The sequence below is a fragment of the Asterias rubens genome, chromosome 10 (assembly GCF_902459465.1).
Source record: "Asterias rubens chromosome 10, eAstRub1.3, whole genome shotgun sequence".
Taxonomy (NCBI): Eukaryota; Metazoa; Echinodermata; class Asteroidea; order Forcipulatida; family Asteriidae; genus Asterias; species Asterias rubens.
In genome coordinates this window covers 14,833,045-14,845,481 of record NC_047071.1, presented here as the reverse complement: position 1 = coordinate 14,845,481, position 12,437 = coordinate 14,833,045, and the positions used below count along the sequence as shown (strand labels likewise).

Below are 12,437 nucleotides of genomic sequence, written 5' to 3'. Positions count from 1 at the left end.
AACAACAAGGCCCATGTGCAGTTGACTCATTAATATTAATGAGGTCAGTGCTAGTGGAGGTCAGTGGAGGTCATTGGGTCATCACCGGCTGCTCTGTGTATGTTTTTGTGATCGTGAGAGAGCAAGAGAAAGAGGGGAAATGAACGTAACCATCATGACAGATCAAGAAAAAGCCAGTGTTGCCAAAGCGGAAAGAGAGTTAAAGGTTTGTTTTCTTTGTTGGTTTACAGTGTCAGACGATCAACCATTACTCTGTTAATTCATTCATACCATGGAGAAAGGAAATCTCAGTGATCACAATGCGGCAATGCCGATTGTGTGATAATTCCGTCCGGCCTCAGCATTGGAAATTGCATGCCATGCATCTTCATAGGATGGCAATGCATGTTGTTGCATTTTATGATTTTATCAGTCACTCAATGCTCATTCCAAAACAATTGTCAATGTCAAATTGATAAAAGTTTGGAAAAGTTTTTTGTATTTACATGAAAAGCTGCCAGATATTATATATGATATAAATTATAATAATATCTCTAGTCTCTTAAAAGTTAAAGGCAGTGGACACTATTGGTAATTGTCAAAGACTAGCCTGCACAGTTGGTGTATCTCAACATATGCATAAAATAACAAACCTGTGAAAATTTGAGCTCAATCGGTCATTGAAGTTGCGAGATAATAATGAAAGAAAAATAACCCTTGTCACAAGAAGTTGTGTGCGTTTAGATGGTTGATTTCGAGACCTCAAGTTCTAAATCTGAGGTCTCGGAATCAAATTCGTGGAAAATTACTTCTTTCTCAAAAACTATGGCACTTCAGAGGGAGCCATTTCTCACAATGATTTAAACCATCAACCTCTCCCCATTACTTGTCACCAAGAAAGGTTTTATGCTTATAATTATTTTGAGTAATTACCAATAGTGTCCACTGCCTTTAAAAATAATATTAATAGTTCTTACACCACAAATTAAATTTTGATTTTTGTGTTCATCATCAGTATCGTATTCATAAACCGAGCAAAGGTTCAAAGATTTTCAAAACGATTTCTGTATTCTGTTTCTTTCTTTTTTAGGCACTGAGGGCGACAAATCTTCAGCTTTCAAAAGAACTTGAAGAGACTAGGCAAGTCTAAATCCATTGAAGTTACTTGTTTACATTTGCTAAAACTGAAGTGACTCCTGCATTGTAACGTGTCAACAGTTCATTTGTGTCCTGATAAAATTGTTCTCATAAATGAGGTGTTAAACCTGTGTCATGTTCTAACTAATTCCTCTCCATTGTCTCATACTGTAGGGCACTCTATAAGCAACTTGTGGATGAAGGGCCTCACGAAAACTTCCATGAACGGAGAGTTCATCTTCTCAAATCACAAGTCCTCCAGTTAGAAAGACAGGTACGGGTCAGAGGTCATTGGGGTCTTCCATGAGATCATAGGGAGAGGCCAGGCATGATACTCTTTCTACTTGAGTCGTTTTTTCCATTTTTTGTTGCTCTTAGTCTTGGAAAAATCGTAAACTGTTTATTAATGAGGCTGAAAAGTCTATGACAACATACACCATATACACCTTGTCTACTTAGGTCAACCCATGTGTTCAATAAAATGTTTTGACGTTTTTCCAAGTTCCACAATCATGCCCTGGAAAGGCTATTATAAGTGTATTGTGTCTAAAACAATAGTCCATCTCTTCATTTTCTTTCAGCAGTGGACTGCACGATAAAAGAAACAATGAAGTTTAACAATAATCCCTTTTCAAAAGTCTCAAATTTGTCTACAATTACATCTCTTTTTATCTCTCAAGGTTTTACTGCACACAAATGCACTGAGCTCCCGGTCTGGAGTTTTGCTTCATGTGGAGAATGGTCTCCAATCGATAGCCGATCAGTTACGGTAAATATTTTTAAATTTCAAGCTCAGGAAAGTAACCCCTTCTGGTGAATAGATTTGGAGCAGCTTTGATAGCAGTCTGAGGATCTTTCCGTCAAGGGAACTCAGCAAAACCACAGGAGGGGATATGAACACTGAGCCTGCAACAGACAATCTCTCTCATACCAACATTGGTTTAATGTCTGTGGTTATGAATTGTACAAATCAAGAAATTGTGATTCAGTAACTAGATGAAAGTACATATTCTAGTCATTGTGAAATCAGATGTTAGCTTGATAGGATTCGAACCAACCACCTTGTGATTGCAAGTCCTGCAGTCTTACCACTGGACCACGGTAACATCAAATAAGTGTTTAGAAACTCCCTTGGCCGAGGGAACATCTCTGTGCACTTCCTGACCAATTTGATGTGTCAAGTTACTGCCTTTGAGCCATTTGAATCCAGAGTTGGAAAAGGTCAAGATATGGTTTATAGATAAAGGTCATATACAGCAGCTGGTTCTAAGGGGGCTAAAGGTTCGATGCGTTGGGGAAAATTATGTTACATCTTTTATTACCAATACAAATATTGCTTGAAAAGCTTGATTATTATAATAAATATGCATATATTTTATGTATTATTTCTTCAGAGAATTACTTGCAAGTGACCACAAAGGCCCTACTGTTCCTGTCAAGCGAGCTCAGCTGACTAGTCTGATTGAGACAGCAGAGGGCGCCAGACTAAGGCTATACAAAAATGTTGAGGTAGGCAGTGTGTGATGTGAGTCACTCTTGGGTATGGCTGTTGGCTGAAACGACAATATTTTTAAAAGCACTATCCATAGCCACATCCAATTGTGTTCATAATTGCACTGGTTACTCTCCTCCCCCTTTCCTAGTCTTGGTTCAAGATGCTCTGTTCTTACTTCTGGCGTTAATTTCCATCGCTGATAAGATTCGCCGATAGACCATGACCTGCTTTCACCCCAAGAACCACCATTACACAAGACCTGTTCTAGCTAGCGATCAAACTTGATTGATCGCTAGCTAGACAAGCATGCACCTCATTCCACGCCTAACACGTCTTTGATGCAGTCAATGGTGAGAGTCACAATGGATCACTGGAAGATAGTACTAATAACAGGAGAGTCTTGAGCCAAGGCTACACCCTACCCCAATATTCTCTTGATCAATCCTTGACTCAACACTTTTATCTAGCTGATTATTTTTTTTACATTTTTTGCAATTTCTTTTAACATCAATTAAAGGCAAACAATCCAGAAAGGCTATCTCGTCCCATTCTGTTTATGGGTTCGTTCCTCAAACCAAGCGCTGAGGAAGATGGAGTAACTCTTCTTGACGTCTGCAGTGGAAAGATAGACCACCTCAATCTCAAACAAGTGGTATGTTCAGAAATATTTTGTGGCATTTTAAAAGGATTTTAGAAAGTGACTTAATATTTATTTTAATTAGTGGATACTTTTTTTTTGGGGGGGGGTGTTACTGTTACACCATTGTATGCAAGCACTGTCTACTAAAGTAGTTTCCCCGAGTTCGGTGAAAAAAAATACTGGCATTTTACTTGGGCAGGATTCGAACCAAGACATTTGCCATTCTAGAGCAATGTCACACCAACAAGACCACTGAGAATGCCCGGTAGCTAGAGGCAGTTCAAATCCGATATTTTAGCAGTGGGTATCGCAACGATTAAATATGTTGAATTGCCATCAGAGAAAAGAATTGTTTTGTTTAATCCATGGTTATTGGCTATTGGCTATTGATTATTGGTTATTGTATTGAATCAATCAGTCATTGACCAGTATTATAGAGATGTTGATATTTACCAATAACTTATTGATTTACTTTCAGGCAAAGTTGGAATCCAAGCTCTTCAGCCTACACAGACAGCTGCTTGGCCTCCACCAATCACTCACAGTTACGTGGTCACATGACCATCAGCCAATGCAATTGACCAATCAGCACCAATCACTGGCTGCCAAGCAGAGGTTATCCGGCCTCTTGGCCCAGTGCCAGAAGTCAATTTCTGAGAGTTGCAGTGATTTGTTATCCCTTTCTATTCTAGTGCCAGCGGCTCCGTGGGTAAGAATTTCCTCATTGAGTTTTCAAAGGCAAAGTCTACCTCTGGATTTTGGAAGTGTTTAAACCAACATCTGAAAATTTCATTTCAAAAGGTGACCACTAGTGTTTTTGAGATAATCATCAAAACTTTGGGGCGAATTTTCCACTCAGTAAGAATAATCCCTGATAGGAATACATAATCTGAGAAATGATACTGACAGTTACGCTTCTCAAGATTTAAATTTTGGGGGATGAAAACTGACATCTTTTTCCCTTACCACATTACTTCAAAGTGAAATGATTCTCAAACTGCTTTATACTATCCAAAGCCGCTGCACTTTCAACCAAGTACGTTTTTATTACCATTAATTTTTAGGAACGATTACTCAAACAGATACCTTCCCTTAAAGTTTTGAATGTTGGTTCTGGTACACATCCAAAGTGAGGCTGGTAGGTCATTATTTGGAGTTTTTTTCTTTCTTTTTTTCCCGGCAGCCATTGATCACAAGGCCAGTGTGTGCTGAGTTAAGCCTGGATTCGGTCATGTCGGCTCTTCCTAATTTCCCAAAGAGTAAACAACAACAGGTTTGTAAATAATTGTTTGGAGCTATTGAATTTGACCATGCCCCCCCCCCCCCATCCATTTCAAAACGCCCTTTTAATGACATTTTTCTTGTAATGTTTGTCGAAATGTTTATAAATATTAATCAGTCTCTGAAACAACAGTTTGAAAAATAGTTGAACTTCAACTGCGCTTTTCTCCACACACACAAGTGTTGGCGATGGTGAACCATACATCAGTTTATGGTGTGGCTGACAATAGTTTTATTTATTATTTTTTTTGCTTGGAAGAGAATTCAAAGAGAACCTTTGTGTAGATTAGGTTTACTTCAGAATTTCTTTTTTCCAAACTTTTCAGGGGAAGGCCTGCATAGAGGCTTTGCTGAAGGCGTGCAATTATTCCAGGAACGTGGCTAAATTGGAGGTGAGACAAAGTGGCCGTTTTATATGGTTGATATTTTGCAAGAACTTGGCTCTAACATTCATCCTCAATATAGGGGACTCTTTGGGACGCTAAGTGGCAGCAGACTTACCAGGTAAAAACGTTGTTCTCAGCAATCATGCCGATACTCAGAACTACAAAAAACAGTGGAATTTTGCCTGGTAAGTCTGCTGCCACCTAGCTTTCTAAAGTCTCTCATTACTTTTATTTTATGGTTTATTTGATTTGTGTTTCTTTGCTCTTTCTCTATGTTTCCTTTTCAATTTTGAATGCTTTGGAAATTCACAAATTAGTAAAGAAATTTCAAATTATTGTTTGGGTATATGGTTAGTTATCTCTTACGCTATGGATAACCCAATATCATTTTGGAAATACCCCCTCCCCTTCTTTGCACTCTCTTTTTTACTTTCAAATAAAAATCTCAAACTTTTCTGCAGGTTAGACATTTCCTGTGGGATAGTATTCTTGTAAACTTCTTTGTTCCTTTGTTGGCTGCTTTTTCTTCTCTACTGCATGTATTGACTTGATGCTAGTTATTTTGGTCAGCCTGGAAATGCCTTTTATACTTTATGTTTGCCTGCTGTATACCTTGCATGCATGTAGGCCAAGGCTAGTGCGGAAGAGCTACAATTTCACCAGAGTGTTTACGATGTGCAAATCAAGTACATGGAGTCTCTGTTCACTGCTGTCAGGTAGGGATGAGTAGGGTCAGGTTTTTGTAGCAAACACAACGGACCCCTCCCATGAAATATGCTAATTACATTCATGCATGCATACAGACCCGGTTGGTTGGCAAACGCCATAGAGTTGTGCACTAAGCAGACGCGCAATCGCGTTTGCGTCACGCACCCATTAGCCGTGTACAAAACAGCATGATGTTCCCTCATTTTGCCAACCAAAACGTTAGTGCGCGCGCGCCACGTGCAATTTACATATTTCATGGGAAGGGTCTATTAAGTTAGTGTATGTTTTGTCAGAGGTGTTTTGTCCACGTACACAATGCACTTCTTTTAGTGTGTTAAATTATATTGAGAAGTCTTGTGTTGGTGACATATTTAATCTGACATTTTGTTGTGGTGTCAATTTTGTAATCTGAAAAATAAGCCTACCAGAATATGGTTAAAGGATTTGGCTACTTTTTGTACTAAAACAAAAACGTCCATAGAGTTACAGTCAACTTTCACGGTGTTAAGATGATGATGGTAGAAAGCTTCCCTCAAAATATTTGCTTGCCGAGGTGCTGTAGTTTTTGAGATATGAGTAAAATAGTTTCATGAAAATAATTTTTGTCTGCATGGGTTTTCCCTGGAATAATTTTGTTCGGTTTTCCTCCCACACCTAAAACTTAAACTTGCTTTTCTGAGAAACCTTAGCCTCAAACAGAATTGAATTTGAAATGTTATTTTTTCCTGTACAGAGAGGCATATGCTGAATTTGAGAAGAGCACACAGACGCTACTCTGTGAACCTCTTAAAAGTAAGACAAAGTCATGGTTATTCCACAAAACAATTCCGGATTTATCTTTGGTACTTTTCAGAATTGCCTTTCCTTCCTATAGAAACAATCATTGCATAGCTGTTGCCCACAAAGGACATTGTGGTAAGACTGCAAGACTTGCAACCACAAGGTTTTGGGTTCGAATCCTACCAAGCTAACATCTGATTACACAATGACTACAATAAATATTGTCTTCTAGTTACTGAAGCACAATTTCTGGATTTGTGCACTCATAATTATAGATGTTAAACCAATGTTTGTATGAGAGAGATTGGCTGTTGCTAGCTTAGTGTTTTTATCCCCCTGGGGGAGTTTGTCGAGTTCCCTTGGCGGGAAGATCATCTAAACAAACGATCAAACAAACAAGGACTTTCTTCTACACATGAAGCGTTCCAATCTGGCTTACAGTAGTCTTTATATTACGGTTAGATGAGTACAAAATAATGAATAAATTTGCATACATTACAGAGATCCTGGAGGAGTATTCCAGTTTGAAGTCGTCTGCTTCAGAAGAAGCACTCAGGGAGTTCTTGACGGCTTTCAAAGCCCATTCAGTTGAGGTAGGTTAACCAAGATGAAAGACGCATCAAAGAAATTTGTCAAGCAGTATTTTCTACTCAACAGCTTTATGAGATTGGGCCCTAATGGCAGGGGTTTTCCCTGCAATAATTCTCTAGGGTTTTTCTCCTGCATCTAAAAACTTACACTTTCTTCCTTGTCTTCTCTCCATGGGGTTCTTGAATAGTACAGTGATTAAGTTTGCTTCCCAAAGAAATTCTGCCTTCACAACCAGAATTAATAAATAAAATAAAAAATATTTTTTAATCCAGCTTGAAACAGTCGTTGACATCTTAACCATCAACAAAGAAGCACCTTCCACTGGCCAAGAGGCACTCTCTAGTTTCGGCACTGATTTCTTCGCCTCTGTAGACGCCCTCATTAAGAAATGTTCCGCCGAGAGAGATCAACGTGCGGAGGAAATCGAAGAGGTGAAGAAGATGAAAGAAGATCATATGAAGAATGGCCTTAAGGTCTTCGAAAGGCCGAAGCCCAAGACAGGACCAAAGAGTGCGAAGGAGGAGTACAACGAAGCGGTCGAAGGAGTGGAAAACGGTAACTCATCATCTGTGGCTCGGAGAGATAGTGTTACTGAAACAGATCGCAGTGCCAGACCACAAGCAGACACGTCGGTAAGAAAAGGAAGCTTATCATCGTCAAAGTCTGGCTCTGAAGACTCCGTCCAAGGAAAGAATCTCGCCGGTAAGGAGGATGCCGATGCCAAACCAAAGAAGGGACCGAGGGTCATAGCAAAGTTGAGCAGTTCCAAGGACCTAGAAACCGTCTTGAAGGAAACGGGTCGTACAAAACCGCCTCTATCGTCCAAGAGCGTCCCCTCACCGGTTAGAAAAGTATCAGTGGGCGACAACGGCCCCTCGTCAGTACCTCAGTCCCGTATACCACGCTCAGGTAGCCTGCCTCGCCTTAAAACACCGTCCCCCAGGCAGAGCCCTCTGTCAGGTAGAACACTTGAGGGCAGCAAACAGACTGGTATTCCAAAGAGCAGAGAAGGTAGTCTATCACGCCAAAGTATCGGAGGAACGCCAAGATTTAGTGGTGAGAAGAATAGGATAGGACGGGGGTCACCTGTGTCTAGACCAGGATCCGAGGGTGGCACTTGAAGATAATGGCCCTGCAATTATTAGTCCAAAGAAAGTAGTGCCTTTTAAACAGCAATGAATCATTTTATAGCAATAAATAATGTATATCATAGAATGTATATCTTCCAATAATGTCTTATAAGTGTGATTTAAAATAAGACAAGGGCCATATTTCATAACGTTGTTGAATTTGACAAAATCATTTGTGTGACCAGTCATCAAAAAAGATAAAATTTCCATACATCTGCTGTCATATGCAAAGTGCCCCTATTAAATTCAAATTTGTGCCTTAAACAGCATATATGAAGTTCAAAAAGATGGGTTGTTCACACAAGAAACCTAGGCATATTTTGGTGATAACAATGTGGAAAGGTGGAAGCAGCTCGCAATACTGACATGTATTCAAGACATAGTGAAAACACATGGCTTGGAAACAACCAATAGCCTCATGGTAGCATTTAGACTCGAGTTCAATTTGGTTAAATCGAGCCATAAGGGGGGACCTATGTTGATTTCCAACCAAGCACAGTACACTAACGATCACTGATGTCTTGGGGCCAAGACAAGGTAGTAGCACTAAGCCAAGCAGTTAAGATATGAAGCCTGCCCTCTATGGACTTATCATTCACTAGTAGAGGTCATTTTCAAAACAAAGGCTTTGGTTCCGGCTGCCTGCTTGAAACCCTATAAGGACAGCACATGTTTTCTAAATACTGACAGAGACCAATTGCTGTGGTTGCGATAATGGCCATAGATGGTTGTTGAGAGTGGCACAGAGGAACACAGCCCCGTGAAAAGTGGGTAGCTATGGGTTTGAACCAATAAGCATATAATTGCATCAAATTCCATTCTTGTATCGCCAAAGGCACATCTCATCACCTACCTGTCGTACTATTCCAGACAAAACTCAATTAGTTGGAGAAAGAAAGCTCGCCTATAACAATTCCACAATGATATAATTGTTTGCTTTAATCATCTTCTGTTTCATCTTCTTGAAACAGATTTATTTTCAAAATGAGAATAATTACACTTTTACAGCATGATTAACTTTTGGCTAACATAAAATTTGGTTTTTTTAATAGTTTTTTTTTTATTAATCTATATTTATTTTACGACTACTCTGTTTATTAAAAGAGATATGCATTAATTAATAATTATGCTGTAATATTTCTGATTGCAATTAAATAATAGAAAAATATGTCTTCTATTAGATAACTCTTTCAGTCATAAATTTGTTTTCTTCCTGGAGTCCATCCACCATGTCCCTAAGTTCAACTGATGTATAGACCTTTCTGTCGCAATGTCACAGCCCAAGGTTTAGCCAACCGAGGTTTGGCAAACTATGGAAAGCCATCAAGCAAAACAAAAACAGATGACCACAGTTTTTAAAAATGTTGTACAACTATTTAAAAATAGTGTTGAATTGGTTGGAAACAGCAACCAATCACGGGAGGTATATTATTTAAAGGCAGTGGACACTATTGGTAATTACTCAAAATAATTATTGGCATGAAAACTTAATTGGTAACAAGTAATGGGGAGCTGTTGGTGGTATAAAACATTGTGAGAAACGGCTCACTCTGAAGTGATGTAGTTTTCGAGAAAGAAGCAATTTTCCACGAATTTGATTTTGAGACCCAAGATTTAGAATTTGAGGTCTCAAAATCAAGCATCTGAAAGCACACAACTTCGTGTGACGAGGGTATTTTTTTCTTTCATTATTATCTCGCAACTTTGACGACCGATCGAGCTCAACTTTTCACAGGTTTGTTATTGTATGCATATTGTTTGCATTGTCAAAGACTAGCCTTTGACAATTACCAATAGTGTCCAGTGTCTTTAAATGACAGTTTGCAGAAAATGATGAACTTGGTCACAACATCTGTTAACATGATTAAATGTTTTGCTTACATTTGCCCAACCAGCACAGTTTGTTTACCAACAATGGAAAGGTCTATTAGGAAAAGTAGTCTGGCTGCTTTTCTGCAACACAAAAATCAACAGTTATGACTTTTACGGTATACTGGTGACATGACAAAGATGAAGAGAGCATTAATTAATTGAAACCACAGTAACATAAATTTGTAGGATGCAAAAGATGTTCTCAATTTTCCGCACATGGTTATGCATATTGTCAAAAGCAAACAACTTTCAACAAAATCTAGCTCCCTCTAGATGCAGAATTTTTTTTAAATTTTTTTAAAACTCCAATGCAAGACTAGTTTGTTAGTCTGGTACCCTTACTTTACTGTTAGGATTTGTAGTCATGATTTATATATTGTATACAGGGAGCAAGACATACAAGTTTAACAAAGTTCTTAAGCTTAAAATTTGAATTTGGATATACATGTACCAGGATCTTAAGAAGGGTGGCAAAAGCAGAGCATACTGGCTTCAAAAATTTAAACATCTACAATTTTTTTTGCTTTATCAAAATCTGAATCTGTTAACCTGAAATTCAAAGTTTTTCTAACTCGTACCGTGACGGACCACACGATAATATTATCATTCCACTAGGGGGGGGGGATGGGGGGATGGGGGGATGGGGGGGGGGGGAGGAAGCAAAAAAAACACTGCAACAATAAATTATAATGTATAAATAAATCAAACAAAATGTGGATTTCTGTGGAGGATTTTCTCTCAAAATCCATGTGCAAATTGAAGGCCCATGTATTAGCATGGGGAATAACCTGTAATCTTAACAGGTTTAAGTTTAACACACATCTTGCTGTCCCAATTTACAATTTAAAGGGTGAGCAATTAACAAAAAATAAAAAATAAAACAACAAAAACGTAGCAATATAACGGCAAGTTTGATATTTACAAGTGGAGCAAGTAGACGTGGTGTGAATAGCTTGGGTCATGTAAATCTGGCGATAAATGTTGGTACTTTTTTTGTTCTGCATCAATGGTCTGCATGTGTAGCTCCCAGCAAACTTAGAGGATTTTTCAAAAAGTCCATAGATTTACATTAAACTTAACAGGGTTTGAAGATAATGATAGTGTAAAGCTTCCCCTTAAATCTTACTTACCGAGGTGCTGTAGTTTTTGAGAAATGAGTAAAACAATGTCATGAAAATACGTTTGTGAAATGATTAAAATAATTTTCGTGTTATATGACAAAAACTATTTTCATGACATTGTTTTACTTATTTCCCAAAAACTACAGCACCTCAGCACGTAGTATTTTCAGGGAAGCTATCTACTATCATTATCTTCAAACAGTGTAAGTTTAGTGTAAATCTGTGGACATTGTGTTTTTTGTCCTACAAAAGTACCACCCATTAAAACAACTAGTTTACAATTTCATAAAGTATGACAGCAGAATGAAATTGGGCCCAGTTTTCATTGTCATTGATTCAATGGCAACCGTGTCTCTGTGCGGGAATGTCCAAGCAATGCCCATTATGTGATTATACAAAGCGCTGAACTTACTATGACCTTATATGCCGACTTAGAAACGGAAAACTTCTACAACACGTCATCTGACAAACTTAATATGCATGCTGGATGTATGTCTCCAAAAAATAACAATACATTTACATCATACACATGTACCTTAAATATTTACAGTAACGTAAACTATGTACTAAGAAGAAGTCATTTTTACTTTTTTACCGTACAAATACAAACATGGGAAGCACTGCTACATGTTAACACTGGATTATTATTATTCACAAAAATAATAAGGGTCACCTCTGAAATATCAGGAATGAAGATTATAAATGAAGAGGAAATGAACGACCCTACTATGTGTTAAAGACACTGGACACCTTTGGTAACTGTCAAAAACCAGTATTCTCACTCGGTGTATCCCAACATATGCATAGAATAACAATTCTGTGAAAACTTGGACTCAATTAGTGATCTAAGTTGCAAGAGAATAGTGAAAGAAAAAACACAATTTGTTTGCACAAATGTGTGTGCTTCCAGATGCCGTCTAAAAGGCTTCAGGCTTGAAGCCTTTTAATATTTGAGTGATAAATTACCTCTTTCTCAAAAACTACGTTACTTCAGAGGAAGCCGTTTCTCACAATGTTTTATACTATCAACAGCTCTCCATTGCTCATTACCAAGTTGGTTTTTATGCCAACAATATATTTGGGAGTAATTACCAATAATGTCCAGTGCCTTTTAAAATACTACTGTACCATATTTAAATGTTTTGTACAAGTTACACCAGTATGTATTTATTTTACAGAATAGGTTATGACCAAAAAAAATTGTTGTTGTTAAAGGAAACGATTCTTCTTCATGATTAGTTTTACTAAATGTTAAGAATTTGTAAATTTGAGCAAAATTGTCCTAATTTTGAACAATTTTAGATGGGAACTAGTCCC

General features: G+C 38.0%; 1 protein-coding gene across 1 annotated transcript; it reads left to right on the top strand.

Annotated features, from left to right (window-relative positions):
- The first annotated feature begins 112 nt into the window (after positions 1 to 112).
- LOC117296054 lies at positions 113 to 8,711 on the top strand. Its single transcript, XM_033778919.1, has 13 exons — positions 113 to 205; positions 1,070 to 1,119; positions 1,291 to 1,390; positions 1,797 to 1,885; positions 2,511 to 2,625; positions 3,129 to 3,263; positions 3,730 to 3,960; positions 4,435 to 4,524; positions 4,859 to 4,924; positions 5,546 to 5,634; positions 6,360 to 6,418; positions 6,908 to 6,999; positions 7,270 to 8,711. The coding sequence occupies exons 1-13, from the start codon at positions 140 to 142 to the stop codon at positions 8,116 to 8,118; spliced, it is 2,031 nt and encodes a 676-aa protein (XP_033634810.1). The 5' UTR covers positions 113 to 139; the 3' UTR covers positions 8,119 to 8,711.
- Positions 8,712 to 12,437: the final 3,726 nt, after the last annotated feature.

Coding starts and splice junctions, on each gene's coding strand:
- LOC117296054 (XM_033778919.1), top strand. CDS start 140: ATGAACGTAACCATCATGACAGATCAAGAAAAAGCCAGTGTTGCCAAA. Junction 206..1,069: donor AAGCGGAAAGAGAGTTAAAG/GTTTGTTTTCTT, acceptor TTTCTTTTTTAG/GCACTGAGGGCGACAAATCT. Junction 4,525..4,858: donor CAAAGAGTAAACAACAACAG/GTTTGTAAATAA, acceptor CAAACTTTTCAG/GGGAAGGCCTGCATAGAGGC.